The following is a 15,980-nucleotide window of genomic DNA, read 5'->3' on the forward strand; positions in this document are numbered from 1 at the left end:
GATAGTGGATCTATTTGTGGTCATCTTTCAAAATTTTATAGATTCTGGATGGTGCCTGCAGATTGGAACATTGCAAATGTAGCCCCACTATTTAAGAAAGAAGGAAGGGAGAGTGAGAGTGAAAACAGGGAACTACATACCTGTTAGCCTGACCTCAGTGTTAGGGAAAACACTAGAATCTATTATAAAGGATGTAATAACTAGAGACTTAGAAAAAATGATCTGATTGGGCAGAGTCGACATGGATTGATAAAAGGAAAATCAGGCTTGACAAACCTGTTGGAGTTTTTTTAAGGATGTTACCAGCAGAATAGATAAGGGGAAACCAGTCGATGTCAAGTATTTGGATTATGTACAGGAGGTTAGTAAACAAAATTAGAGCACATGGGCTAGAGGGTAATATACTGACATGAATTGAGGATTATTTAACAAACAGAAAACAGAGTTAAAAAAAAACTGATCATTCTCAAGTTGGCAGTTAGTGAGTAGTGGGGTATCTTAGGATCAGTACTTGGGCTCCAGCTGTTCACAGTATATATCAATGATTTGAATGTGGGGACCAAATGTAATATTTCCAAGTTTGCAAATGACACAAATCTAGGTGGGAATATGCGTTGGGAGGATGACGCAAAGACGCTTCACGGGGATATTGGACAGGCTGAATCAGTGGGCAAGGAAATGGCAGATGGAATAGAATGTGAATCAGTGTGAGATTATCCACTTTAGTAGGAGGAATGGAGTTGCGGAGTATATCTTAAATGTTGAGAGACTGAGAAGTGTTGATGTCTAAAGGGACCTGGGTGTCCTTGTTCTTAAATCACTGAAAGTTAACATGCAGCAAACAATTAAGAATGCAAATAGCATATTGACCTTTATTGCAACAGGACTTGAGTACAGGAGTTAAGATCCCTTGCTTCAAATTTGTATAACCTTGGTGAGGCTGCAACTGGAGAATTGTGTATAGTTTTGGTTCCCTTACCTACTATAAATAGAGGGAATGCAGTGGAGGTTCACCAGATTAATTCCTGGGATGACAGAACTGACCTATGAGGAGAGAATGAGGACACTGAACCTTGATTCTGTAGAGTTTCCAAGAATGAGAAGTTATCTCGTTGAAACCGACAATATTCCTAAGGGGTAGTGAATCTTTGGAATTCTCTACCCCGGAAGCTGTGGAAGTTCATTGAATATGTTGAGGACAGAGGTTGGTATATTTCTAGATACAAATGACATCAAGGCATATGGGGGATAGCGTGGGAAAATGTTTAGGTAGATGAACAAGTTGAATCGCGGGGCAGGCTCGAGGGGCCGAATGGCTTACTCCTGCTCCTATGTTCCTATGATAAAGCTCACGAAGGTTATTACTTCAGTGTAATTTATAAGAGTACAAAAAGAGGAAACAGGTTCAACTAATAAATTATAAATTTCAGGCTGATATTTGGTGTTTATGTTTCAAACCTTTTCGAGGGCAATCAGAGCTGGGCAGCAAGTGGTGGCTGGTGATCCTATGTTTGAATATAAACAAAGAATGCCATCTAAGTAGTGGAGGTGATAACCACAAAATATTTTAAGACACAACTGGATATTATACTGAAGGACTGTAGTGCTTCTGGTTGGATCATTTAAAATGGACCAAATGACCTCCCTCATCTATGATTCTTTTGTGATCTTATGACCTAACCAGCAGTCTAGATCAACAGCTTTTAGAACCACCAAAGTAGCAGTATTAAATGGTTATAAATACCCATCCATCACATTATCAAAATTACTATTATCCTGATATAATCTGTTACAGATTAATTTTGATCATGAATATTGTGTTTTAAATTTTGGATAGTGTTAATAACCAGTTAGATAATAACTATTGTTGTTTTCTACCAGCCAACGCGAGTGTGAGCCAAAGTTGCCCAAAAGGGTGTGATCGATGTTCTGAGTATAATGGATGCCTGTCATGTAAACCCAGACTCTTTTTCTTTCTGGAGAGAAATGGGATGAGACAGACCGGTGTCTGTCTCTCCTCCTGTCCGAGTGGATATTATGGAGTCCGAACACCAGAAATGAACAAATGTACACGTAAGTGTTTAAAACATATGGGTGCCACCTGGAGGTTAATGTTGTGTTGGTTATCTTAACGGCTCATTTCCCAGAGGCAAAAGCAATTTAAAGAAAACTGGATAATTTGCTGGTCTTATACTGACATTTGAACCTAAAAGGACTGCAGTAGGCTTATCCAGCACTGAAGTCTATTAAATGCCATTATTGAACAGGATTCTAACATTATTTTATTTTGGTTCACATATGCATCCATCAACACAAATATTTTAAAAGCTTTCGGCAGAAGCATCTTTGGTCAAATATGAGGTGTTTTATAAGTAAATGACACACACACTCCCTACATTCTAAGCATTTGTAGCATTAAAGTTCATGTAAAAAATTTGTAAATTGTCCACGTCCAACCTTGCCATTGCTCACCTCGGGGAAAGGAAAAACATCCCCTCAAAGGATATTTAAAATCTGAGAGGTTTTGTTAGTCAGCATCACATTCAAATATATTTTATTTAACTTCAATAATTATTTTAGTTTATTTTTCTGAATTATCAAGTACTAGCAACAGGTACCAGCAGATTTCCATAACTCACCAAAGTGACCTCTTCTTGATAAGTGAACCAACAGGATGAATATTGGCAGACAATACAACACTGGACAAATCACAGGCAAACTCAATCATCTTATCATCCAAAGTTTACATATATTTTTCAACAGAAGCATTCAATAGTGGTCAGGATTGAGATCCCTGGCTGATTTGTTTCCCTACTTAACGTAAAGATGCTAATCTGGCCTGACTGAGATAGGCAAACATGCTTGGGATCAATCCAGGAAGTTTCTTGGTTTGTACAGTTGACTCCATGCAGCAGATTTGCCAACCAACAGCCTAAAGTCTACTGGGCCTTTCTGACCACTGGTTTCATATCCATCAGTTTCCCACACTTTGCTAAAGGGCAACTTGTGTGACCCGAGACTGTGAGTATTGGCAGTCTGTTCACATTTGATCTGACCTTGTTCTCAATTGATATTCACACTTGCGCTCTTCCTCGCAGAGGTTTCTAGACACCAATCAGAACTAAGAAACCTGGTTTAATTTTCCTCTCCCTAGCTCTGGGACACTATGACTAATTGTTAACCACCCTCACATTTGCTATATTAACTTGCATCACTCACAATTTCAGTCCTATTGCACTGTATAATAACATGGCCCCATAATTGATGAAAAGTGGTGCTGTAGTGGTTTAAACAGAACTGGGGACCTAGGATTACCAGACTGTATGACATAATACCACATATTGTGTCAGTGAAGGAAATATGACCTTACTTTCACAAAAGCTTTTGTTCCACGATTTCAGCATACCCATATGTGATCTTACACTTTGCCCTCTACATTAATTAAATTCACTAATGTATTTTTTTGGCTAAAAATAATGTTGTCTATTTTAAAGTATTTTTGCCAGTTTTGAGATGTTGCTTAACAAAGTTTTAAGGTTCACGCTATAAGTGGTGCAAGATAATACATAGATTATCTGAGGACAGTTGGCAACAGAGCAATCTGGAGCTCAGGTAGCAGTTTTAATAGTGAGAGAAAAGCCTAAACAATAAAAAGTTAGATTGTGACTTTGGAATCAAACCCTAGTATTTTTTCAATAAAAAATATTAGATGCTATGTGACTACTTAATAACATTCATGCTTTTTCTTGTAAGCAATAACTGTCAGGTCATTAAATAATCATAATGGTTACACAGGAGGATTAATAAAATGAACAAGAAATCATCTGTAATTAATCATCAGGGTTTTCCACTTACATATTTTATATAGTGTTGTTAAAACTGGAAATGTAAACAGCTTGTTTTGAACAAAACCAAAGCTTCACGTGATAAGTTCTACACAGATGGGAAAATGACTTATCATTGAACATGAATAAATTCAAATACTTACTTTACATAATTTCAATCATTTAGTATATGTATTGAATTCTGCTTCCTACCTTCAGCTTCTGCCCTAATGTGTCTCAAGATTTGAAGCTTTTGATTTCTTGGCAGTGAGTGAGACCAAATGTTATTTCATAAATGTATTATTCGATTCCAGAAAATATAGTTCCACTTTTCATTCTGTGAAATTCCAAAAGCATATATTAGCTATCAAATATTTGTAAATGAACACAAGACATGTGGTGATACAATGTCTTTCATGACCTCAGGACACCTTGAAGCACTTTTCAGCCAACTAAGTACTTTCCGAAGCAATAATAATACTCTTTATTAGTGTCCCAAGTATGCTTACATTAACACTGCAATGGTGTTACTGTGAAAACCCCTAAGTCGCCACACTCTGGCGCCTGTTTGGGTACACTGAGGGAGAATTCAGAATGTCCTATTCACCTAACAGCACGTCTTTCGGGACTTATGGGAGGAAACTGGAGCACCCAGAGGAAACCCACAAAGAAACAGGGAGAACGTGCAGACGCCGCACAGACAGTGACCCAAGCCAGGAATCGAATCCGGGTCCCTGGTGCTGTGAAGCAACAGTGATAACCACTGTGCTACCATGCCACCCAGTCACAATCATATTGCAATGTTTTTATGTCCAACAACAAAAGCTTATATTTATAAAGGACCTTTGACATAGTAAAAACATCCTTAGCACTTCACAGGAACATTATCAGTTAAAATTTGATACTGAACCATGCCAAACCAGATTCGGACAGATAACCAAAAGCTTGGTCAAGGAGATAGATTTTAAGCAGTAACTTAAAAGGAGGAGAAAAGTAGAAAGGCAAAAAGATTTAGAGAGGAAATTGTAAAACTTAAGGCCCAGGCAGCTGAAGGCACAGTCACCAATGACGATGCAAAGAAAATCAGAGATGTGCTTGATGCCAGAATTGGAGGAACGAGCGATCTTGGAGGATTACAAAACCAAAGTCTCCTGTGACCAGTAGGAGGGCTGTAGTAGGTTACATATGTCAGGAGGGGCAAGATCATAGAAGGAGGGATCTGAACAGAAAGATGAGAATTTTATAATTGAGCCATAATGTCGAGCCACTTCTATATAAAGCATATCACTGTTATCATAAAGAGTAAACTAATTTAAGTACAACTTCACTACAGAGTTTACATTGCCTGAATGTGCTGTTTATCACCTCTGTATTCCATTAATTTATATTTGAAGTCCAGACTCATCCATTTCAAGATGTTGATGGCAAGATGTCACTTACATGCAACAGTACATTCCAAAAAATGGAACTTGCTGGTTGTCCATTTAAAACCTAATTCACCACTCAAAACTATTTACTTTGTGGTCATTTTGTATATTTATAAATTTTTATGTTTAAAGTGCATTGCCAGTTGCACTATTTATTATCTCCAGGCTTTGTGAAAGCTGGAACAAAATGATCTCTTAAAATGTACTGCCAGTAAACATGCTTCATACAGTAAAGAAAGCAGAGACCACACATTACAACTGCAGGCTCTGTCACAGTGGCCACTATAAATCCCATCTTTACACATTTTCATGCCATTAAATTCCTTCAGATCATGCATTGGTTTCACTACAACCATCATTAAAGCAATCTGTTAGGTTCAGTTTAGATATAATTTCCCCTTACTTGCCCAGTTTATTATGTGCAGTGCTGTGCTCAATTTTGCACCAAATTAATTTTGCAGAGAGGAAAGCCTTCTTACCACCTCTCAAGTTTTAACTGTTGCTTTTAAATCTGTTTCAGGATGCAGAGCTGACAATTGTGATACCTGCTTCACCAAAAATTTCTGTACAAAATGTAAACCGGGATTCTACTTGCATAAAGGAAGATGTTTTGATATCTGCCCTGAAGGGTTTTTCCCAAGTAACCAGACAATGGAATGTACCACTGCTGGTAAGAAAACATCTTCAACTTGAAACACAGGCCTAAATCCTCCGGCCCCACCTGCCACGGCTACCGTCGCGTCGGGACGGCAGATATGACAGAAAAGCTAAAGGTTGTTGATCTCGGGCGTGAAGTTCTGGTCCCGGGGTGGCCGGGACTGGAAAATCCAACCAAAAGATAAAGACTGATCTTGATATAGTGATTTTTATACGCACAAGATATCTTAAAGTTATTTAATTGGCTGTAAGACATTTGAAGTGCAATCACTATTATAATGTAGGGAATGCAGCAGCTAACCTGTAGACAGCAAGTTCCAACATCAAATAATCACCTAATAATTTGTTTTAGTGAAGGAGATGTGGAATAGGTAATGGCCAGGACATTGAGTAACTTCCCCGCTCTTCTCCAAAATTGTGCCATGGTATCTCCACGGAGGGCAGGTGGGGCCTCAGTTTACCATTTCATCTGAAAGACAGCACCTCACATTGTGTCGCACTCGCAGTAGAATACGGCAGTATTGAGCAAATATTGCTGCGAATATACAGATTTAAAAGTATCTTAAAAACAAGCTGTCACCTCTCCAATATTGCACCATTTTGACCCAGGAGAAGCTGATGGCTACTGGGGTATTGATTTCCAGATAGGCAATGGTTCAAGGAAGAGAGACATTGGCTGGGATTCTCCGTTGCAAGTTTGACTCGCTACTGTTGCTGTCGAAGATGGGGAATTTTGCGCTCAGCCAAATCTTCCATTCACTGCAGTGGGACCGGCGAACCTTCTAGCATCTTGTTAGTCACATGATACAATTAAAAATGGAGTTACTGCAGCACGGTGGCACAGTGGTTAGCATTGCTATCTCACTGCGCTGAGGTCCCAGGTTCGATCCTGGCTCTGGGCCACTGTCTGTGAGGAGTTTGCACATTCTCCCCGTGTTTGGTGGGTTTCGTCCCCACAACCCAAAGATATGCAGGGTAGGTGGATTGGAAAAAATGAATTGGGTACTCTAAATTCATTTTATTTAAAATAAAGTTACTTACTAATCATAGCAATCCGTCACGGTCAATGGGCGCGATTTAACGGAAACATTTTGGGCATGTTTGGCGCGGTGTTTCTCGACGGCCGCGTTGGCGAGTTTGCAGCCCGTATAAAATTGCACTTGGTGCCAAAAATGTGCCCCCACAAGATTCTCAACATTACTGGCTCCCTTGCTGCCTGATTCGCCTGAATCAGCTTCTCGCCACTAACAAGTGAGAGCTGCTTTTAAACACTCCCTCACCACTCACTCCCAGTCAACACACTTGCATGGTAGCGCACAGGCCTACTGCTCGGTTTGGCAATGCCAACCTGGCTACCTGTGCTGTCCAGCTCCTCCAGGGCTCGCAATGCTGTGGATGAGAGGCGTGCCACTCTGTTCTCCTGAGGGAGTCAGAGGACCAGCAGCAGCATCACCAACACCGCCTGGGAGGCAATTGCAACGTCTGACAGTACGGCCAGCATGACCAGGAGGGCCACCGTCCAATGTCGGAAGAAGACCAATGACCTCCATGGAGCAGCAAGGGTAAGTTACCACATCCCTTCTGGCATCAGTTGCATCTGCCACCCTTTAAATTCTCCCCTCCATGAATCACTGGCTGTCACCTCGCACCCTCTCCAAATCTGATCTTCATGCTTGTACCTCAGCACACCCTGGCACCCACCTGAACAACCCCTGCATGTCCAGGTGCGGTGCCCACACATGCCACCTGCTATAGACCCCCCTGAACCATCAAATGTGCAGATCACAAAGCCCTCTCTTTCTCCCCTCAGGGGAAGATAGCCCATAATATGTAGGAAAGGCCCAAGACGGGTATAGGTTGCCAGTGACCCGAATCCTCAGCCCTATGAGGAACGGGCCCTGGAAATCGCAGGGTTGTCCAAGGAGAGAGCACTCACTGACAGCAAGTTTGGCCTGCACCACAGAAGTGAGGATCCACTGCCCCTTTAACAAGATGTCCTGTCTCAAGTGAGTTGTTCATGTCAGACAAATGATCCTTCACTCTCACTACCCACATGTCCATTGTCTCACAGGATCTCCATCTGATGAGAACGGGCCATCCGGAGTCATTCCCCCACCTGCCAAGGGACCACCTCAAAGGAGAGATCTGAGGAGACCACTATTGAGGCGTCACAGCTATCACCCACGCCTTCCATCAGCGCAGAGACAAACACCTCAGGAGGGTGACAGTCCTCTGGGGCACAATCTGGTGAGCACTACACAGCTGCTGATGTACATCAGGTGGAGGCAGGAACATGTATGAGAGATAGTAGTCAGAGGTCTGCTGGATCCCAGGACTCAGCTGGGTCCCAGTCAGATGCCGAACCTCTGGACTATGTTCTCCCAGAGCTGATGGAGATGATAGGATGCAGCCATGACATTCAGGAAGGAGTATCAGCGACATTCCAGCAACAGCAAAGCTGATTGGAGAAGCCCTAAAGACTTAAGGTGCAGGACATGGCACCGACAATGCATGGAACCGAGGCCAACACTGTGCTAGGGTGGCGACTGCAGTGCAAATTCTGGATCACGACGTCCACGTTTTGAGCGGTGGTGCCCAAAGCATGGCTCAGTTTGCGATGACCATGGCTGAGGGCCTTGACATCATGTCCCAATCGATGAGGGACATGGCCCAAATGCAGATGAGCAATGCTGAGGCACTGCAGGGCGTAGCCCAGTCATTGCTGAGTGCGTTGATACCATGGGGAGCCTCCAGGACTGGCAGAGCCAGAAGTCTCAGGCGTTTATGGAACTCACTCCAGCTGCCCCTCTGTGTAATCGAGTTCCCCAGGGCCCTAAAGGGACTGTGAGGGAGGAGGAAGCACTGGAGGCCAACCTGGGGTCTGCCACCATGGAGACGGTGGTGTCCAGTTCTTCCAAATCCTCCCCTTCTGACAATGGCGCATCTCAAGGACAACGGGCAGAACAGGTTGGAATGGCAATGCTTGTGACACCAATAGGTCAGTCGGTCCCTCACACCCCAGGCCCTACAGAGGATGTCCGCCAAGTGTATCAAAGGCTGAGGGCACGGGAAGCAGCATGCTGCCTCCATCTCTGATATACACCCTTGGGACACACGTAGATGTAGTAGTAGATTAGGAAAGACCAAGAAGAGTGAGGAGAGCTGAGTGGGCACTGGGAGGGTTCACTATCTGTTGCTAGGAAGAATAGAAATGTAAAATGTTCACTATTAAAACATGTAACACCTGATGCATGTGATGCCTCTGTCACATTAATCTTCACAGCGGGTCAGCCTGCACCCTTACCCACTTTTGCCCTCAGCTTCCACACCCCCCCACCCTGGGCACAGTGGTCTGAGATCAAAGGCCCCTGATGCAGACCCTGTTCAGAGGATGAGTGTGGGCGCGCTTTCAGCAGAAAGACAGGAGTCAGACTTTACAGAAACTGAGGAGCACCAGAGCTTTCCTCACAGCGAGTTACCATCACTCTCTGCCTTGTATGGTGACCCACTGACAGTGACAACACCGGTCCATCACCCTGGAGGGATCTTACACAGACACTTGGAGGGGAGATCAGGGTGGTCGGGGAGGGTATGGTGTGAAGGGAGGTGGGGAATTGCGGGGGGGGGGGGGGGAAGAGAAGCATGGCAGCACTGTGGTTAGCACTGTTGCTTCATAGCACCAGGGTTCCAGGTTTGATTCCCAGATTGGGTCACTGTCAGTGCAGTCTGTGCAGAGTCTGCACGTTCTCCACGTGTCTGTAGGTTTCCTCTGGGTGCTCCGATTTCCTCCCACAGTCCAAAGATGTTCTTGTTAGGTGAATTGGACATTCTGAATTCTCCCTCTGTGTACCCGAACAGGCGCCAGAATGTGGTGACTAGGGGCTTTTCACAATAACTTCATTGAAGTGTTAATGTAAGCCTACTTGTTACACTAATAAAAATTATTATTTTTATTGGTGGGGAAGGGGGATTGGGGGAGGGGGGAAGGAGGGAAATGGAGGCAGGCAGTGATTGCGGGGTGAAGGAGGGAAATGGGGAGCTGGGGATTATTGGGGAAAGGAGAGAAGTGGGGAGGGGGCGATGGGGGGAGTGAGGGAAATGGGGGGGGGGGCATTGTGTGCGGGGTTGAGCTGACAGACGTAACCTTGTCATATGAGAATCTGGACACAATGAGGGCCTTCCTGGTCCTCCTAGCACCCTTGCCGCCACCTGTCCTCCATCCTCCAGCTCCTCCTGGGACTCCTTCCCGGACTCGTCCTCTAGCCCCTCCTGATCCACCACCTCCTCCGACGAGGCCACATGTCTCTCCTCCTCCTCCAGTATGCATCCCTGCTGCTGTGTCAGGTTGTGGAGGGCACAGCAAACCATTACCAAGTGGGATACCCTCTAGGGGGTAGACTGCAGGGCACCACCAGAGCGGTCCAGGCACTGGAAAGGCATTTTAAGCAGTCCAATGCACCTCTCAGTGACAGCACAGATGGCAACGTGCTTCATTGTATTGGGTCTTCGCTTCGGTGTCCGGCCTCCGCACTGGCGTCATCAGCCAGGACCTCAGCAGGTATCCCTTGTTCCCATATGAGCCAATGCATCATCCTGGGGTGGTCCTCGAAGACACCAGGGATTTCAGAGCGTCGCAAGATGTAGCTGTCATGCACAATCCCTGGGCAGTGATACGGAGGCAGTGGTCGCACAGGATCCGAATATTCAGAGAGTGAAACTCCCTTCCTGTTAATAAAGGGAACTCCCTGATGCCCGGGTGTGCGCAGGGTGACATGCATGCCACTGACTGCAATGGCCTGGGGCATCCTAGCAATGGCGGAGAATCCTGCAGCCAAGCATCTTGGTGAGCCTGGTCCAGGTTGAAGGTTGGATGCCTGGGTATACAGAGCATCCGTAACCTCCCGGATGTACCTGTGATCTGTAGATTGGGAAATGCCAACAGGAGCCTGCTCGAACCCTGGAACGACTCAATGCCATAAAAGTTGAGGGCTGATATTCACGTCCACCGGTAGTGGTAGTCCTCCTCCTCCACAGAGTTCCAAGTTTGCGAGCATGTGATGCAGCTACAGGTGCCGCACTGTCTCTCTGGTGAGACAAACTCTTCTGTGGCACATAGTGTCCATCTGCTCATTGATGACCAACGACATCTGTACACCATGGGCCATCGCTAGCCTTTGCTTCTGTGTCCCTCTTCAGCCTGATGGGCGGCCGGATCTTCAGGTTGTGCGACGGGCTCCTGCACATGGGGTGCTGCTTCCAGTCTGTGGTGCCGCTACTGCCTTCTCCAGCATCTGCCCACCTTGGCTGCTGCCAGCAACGTAAGGACAGCCTCCGCAGGATCCACACCAGCTAACATTATTTGATCTGGAAGGAATTGGAGCAGGAAAGAAACAGACAATCAGTTCGGGCTTCATCCTGGCACCCTCAAATTCCCCAAGCCTTCTCCACCCTTACGTGTCATCCAGTGAGCCAGTTAGCCTGCAAATCTTGTTCTGCACATTCACACCCAGCCAGGTCAGGAGCCCCAGACTCCAGACCTCTGCTGGGACCAGGGCTCAGGTGCCCTCCCTGATCCATACACTTACTGTTTGGTTGTGAGAAGATCCCCAATGCTGAAGCCCTGCTCTTTAGTGTTTGATTGTTGGCAGCTGCCTCTAAGGTGCTGACACTCCTGGAGTTCAGGCACACTGTTCAGGTATCAAATTTTGCTTGACATGCTATGCAGTCAGTAATCACCCTCTGAGACATGGCACATGTGCCCTTGAGGAGGCACTTGAGAGTTGAGGAGCGTGAAGTGCTCTCACAACTAACATGGCTAATTCTTTATTTAAAATCGCCTTCAGCTGTGAAGCTAGAGGCTGCTCACAGTAAAGGGGGGTGAAATTGAATTTCATGATAGAAGCCACAGCAGGGCTCTCTCCTGGACGTGTTTGGTAGGGCAGACAGGCTGCAGCTGTGTTTGCCCCTGTTATGGGTATCCACAATATTTAAAGATGGCTTGAAGGCCTCACATATGCAAAGCCCCTTACTCCCCTCTGCCCAGGGGTGACCCCCAAACTAGAACACTTCAGCCCCCTGACCAAGCCCAAGGCCCTGAGGGATCCTTCCCTCACCCCCACCCCTCTTGTGTCCCCCACCCCACCTCTACCCAAGCACTGGTGAACAGCGCCGGTGCCCTGGTACTTCATGCTGGAAAATGGAAATACCTACTCATCTCCTCACTTCCCCTCAGAAGCCATCGCACCAGCTTCACGTTTTTAAAAAGGAGTGCAAAACAACGCCCGCGTTATTTATCTCCAGGGAGTTGGATAGTTCCCGAGAGGTCGCTGCATTGTCTTCAATGTCGCTGATGAGATTAAAATGAATGTAAATGAGGGTTAATGATATGCGCGCCTGTTTTGGGCGAGATTCAGAACTTGCTATCGGGAACTAGCTGGGTGAATTGCAAACTGCTTTGCATCTGGCGAATTTTGGCCTTTCCCACTAGTCACGTAGCGTGCCCAGATCCGTGCGCGTCCAATTAGTCTACAACATACCTGAAAATGACCAAAGGAAAATCCCAATGGTGGAAAGGTTTGGGAATCATAGGTTCAAAGTTACCTTTTTCCTCCTAAGCATGCTACACCTGCGATTCATGTTGCATACCATCAGAATCTGGTGCCATTAGAATACTATTAAATTATTTTAGTGCCAAACACATGCTTAACTTTTAAAAAGTGGGGATGTTTGTGGATGATTGCACAATGTTCAGCACCAATCGCGACTCCTCAGGTAATGAAGCTGTCCATGTCCAATTGTAGCAAGACCTGGACAATATCCAGGTTTGGGCTGACACGTGGCAAGTTACATTCGTGCCACACAAGTGCCAGGCAATGACTGTCTCCTACAATAGAGGATTTAACCATCGCCCTTTGACATTCAATGGCATTACCATCGCTGAATCCCCCACAACCAATATCCTGGGGGTTACCATTGATGAGAAACTGAACTGGAATAGCCATATTAATACTGTGGCTACCAGGGCAGGTCAAAGGCTATGAATCCTTTGGCGAGTAACTCACCTCCTGACCCTCCAAAACCTGTCCATCATCTACAAGGCACAAATCAGGAGTGTAATGGAATACTCTCCACTTGCCTGGATGAGTGCAGCTCCAACGACACTCAAGAAGCTCCACACCATCCAGGACAAAGCAGCCCGCTTGATTGCTCCTCCTTCCACAAACATTCAAACCCTCCACCACTGATGAACAGTGGCAGCCATGTGTACCATCTACAAGATGCACTGCAGTAACTCACCAAGGTTCCTTAGACTGCACCTTCCAAACCCATGATCACTACCATCTGGAAGGACAAGAGCAGCATATATCTGGGAACCCAACGACCTGAAGGTTCCCCTCCAAGTCACTCACCACCCTGACTTGGAAATATATCACTGTTCCTTCACTGTCGCTGGGGCAGCATCCTGGAACTCCATCCCTAACAGCACAGTGAGTGTACCTACACCTCAAAGACTACAGCGGTTCAAGAAGGCAACTCACAACCACCTTCTGAAGGTCAACTAAGGATGACAATAAATGCTGGCCTAACCAGTGATGCCCATATCCCGTAAATAAATAAAAAAGAAATAGGAATCACTTTTAGTTTCTGGAATATTTGTACCTTTGTAAATGTTTAATGTTGCATATTCTAAAAGTATTAATTTCTAAAGTAATAATTTCTTCAGTTGAAATATAGTCACACATTTTCATCTTGATACACAAATATAACAGCTGTCCAGAAAGATGCCATGATATGTAGGACAATTGTTATATAATTGAAAGAGCACACACTTCTGCATAAAATGCAGTCGGATGAAATATTACTTCACTAATAGTTTTATAACTAAAATGTTAGTTGTTATCATAATAAAGAGGGTTTATAATTCTGAAAGAATGCAATAACTTTGGTCTTTTCAATTTTATTCAACCCATAGAATTTTCTGAAATAATTTACACCAATATAATATGGAGGATACGCTTATTTTTACATTCTTTCATAGCACAAGATAGAGGTTGACAGTAGAATTGATCTGTTTTTGTCCCTGATGAAACTAGGTCCGCTCAAGGTGAGGTAGAGGAGTCAAATCCAAAGAACACCTACAGCACAGAAGGAGGAGATTTAGCCCATTGAGTCTACACTGACCCTCTGAAAGAGCACTCTACCTAGGCCCATTTCCCCTGCCCTAACCCGGTACTCCGTGCAGTGATCATGACCAAGCCATCTAACCTGCACATCTTTGGACTGTGGAAGGAAACCGCAGCACCCGGAGGAAACCCACACAGACACAGGGAGAACGTACAAACTAGACACAGTCACCCAAGGCAGGAATCAAACCCGGGTCCCTGGCACTGTGAGGCAGCAGTACTAACCACTCTGCCTCAGATCTCCCAGTAGTAGTAGCGTAAGATGCATACATAACACATCCAACACCTGTGCGAAAATTGAATGTTGTGAGGTATAAATTCATTATTGATGCGTTTATTGCACATTAAATGGAGGGACGTTTGCACTGACTGATGAGGCACTTCTTTTTACAGTCTGTGTTGAGATCAAGGGTATTAAATTTGGAAAATGCAGAGTAACGCTCCCTTTACTTTGGCGTCCATGGGATGCTTATTCCAATAATTCGCGAAGTGTGGCTTTTACACAACCTGTAAGATTTCAGGGACTTGCTAAGGCGAGCTGTTTGGAAGGCACTTTGTAACATCAATGTGAAAGGGCTGTAATGGTCCTCGATGAATTCTAACAATATTATCTTTAAAAGTGATGCCTCCTATGGCGCTGAAATAATCATGATCCACATCAGCTATGTTACAAATTCAAGTCCATCATAGATTCCACCTTCTAATTTAGGTCTGTCATAGATATCATTCGAAGTTTCAATAGCATCTCCGAAGAAGTCTGAACATCCTACTTCTACGGGAGTTGATTCATGCTACACATGGTCTACTTAAGCAATGGCACAATTTGGGGTGCCAGAATAATATGCCATTTTGGCCTAAACTGATATTTTTGTCTCTTGACTGTGTACTTCCTCAATCGCTGCAAAAGTAGACCAAACAACCATTTGATGAGACAAAACGAACATACAGGGTATAAGTTATAATCAAAACTAACTTCACTTTCCATACTTAAACAAAATACTGTAGTGGACTCACCATACTGTTGGCATGTTGTCCTTCTGGTATTTTCAGAATGATCTTGCTTGTTGTACAACTACAAATGTTACTAAAGTTAACCCATTCATTTTGGCCTTCCGTCCAGGTATGGAGAGGAAAGAGTAGGAACTCCTCTCTTTGAAATCTCTTTTTCTTAAGTCAGCCTCATTCCAGTGTCAGCATTCAGTCACCCCAGCCAGCCAAAAGTGCAACGCCCCATGCAAACCAAATGGCCACATTGAGTTAGAATGAATAGGACTGTCACTGCAGCATTAAGTAAGAAGGAACTATCACTAGAATGCCAAGCTACCTTTCATTGCCATTAGCATATAGGTTCAGACACACTGTTCAAATCCTAATCTATATCTCTAAAGTTAATTGAAAAAAGTGAAACAGAAAGATCCTGAACAATGTTGCTTATTTGTTTACAGTAGATTGTGAAGTAAGTGCGTGGAATGCATGGAGTCCCTGTACAAAGCGAGGGAAGACATGTGGTTTCCGGAGAGGCAGCGAGTCAAGGAAGCGAGAAATTGTGCAGTTTCCTTCAGCGCATGGCAAACTCTGTCCAAAAATCACTGAGTCAAGAAAATGTATCGTGCAGAAAAAACGATGCTCAATAGGAGAAAAAGGTAAGAGGATTTCTGCAGGGGTCAGCCTGGCTCCAAAGGAGGGACAGAGGGCCACCAAAATAAATAACTCCATAACCTTATAATATTGCAACAACAAATGCCTCAAACAACTAAATCTACCATACATCATACCAACGCTGTTACCAGTTATCGTTGTCAGGAATGTTTTGTCACACTAACTAATGCTTAGCTAGGAAGGTAATTGTCTACCTTTTCATTTGAATAACTTATTAAATTAGTAAATTA

The 15,980-nt window shown here is 44.4% G+C and overlaps 1 protein-coding gene across 2 annotated transcripts in view; it reads left to right on the forward strand.

The window, feature by feature from the left end:
• rspo3 (R-spondin 3) overlaps positions 1 to 15,980 on the forward strand; it is a 108,576-nt gene that overhangs the window by 16,282 nt on the left and 76,314 nt on the right. Inside the window, exons 2-4 of one of the 2 annotated variants that reach the window (XM_038799764.1) lie at positions 1,882 to 2,073; positions 5,772 to 5,921; positions 15,540 to 15,734. In XM_038799764.1, coding sequence (XP_038655692.1) covers positions 1,882 to 2,073; positions 5,772 to 5,921; positions 15,540 to 15,734 — 537 coding nt within the window. Of the gene's footprint in view, positions 1 to 1,881; positions 2,074 to 5,771; positions 5,922 to 15,536; positions 15,735 to 15,980 lie in introns of both variants that reach the window. The other variant, XM_038799763.1, reaches the window with a different exon arrangement.

Source organism: Scyliorhinus canicula, chromosome 6, assembly GCF_902713615.1.
Source record: "Scyliorhinus canicula chromosome 6, sScyCan1.1, whole genome shotgun sequence".
Classification (NCBI taxonomy): domain Eukaryota; kingdom Metazoa; phylum Chordata; class Chondrichthyes; order Carcharhiniformes; family Scyliorhinidae; genus Scyliorhinus; species Scyliorhinus canicula.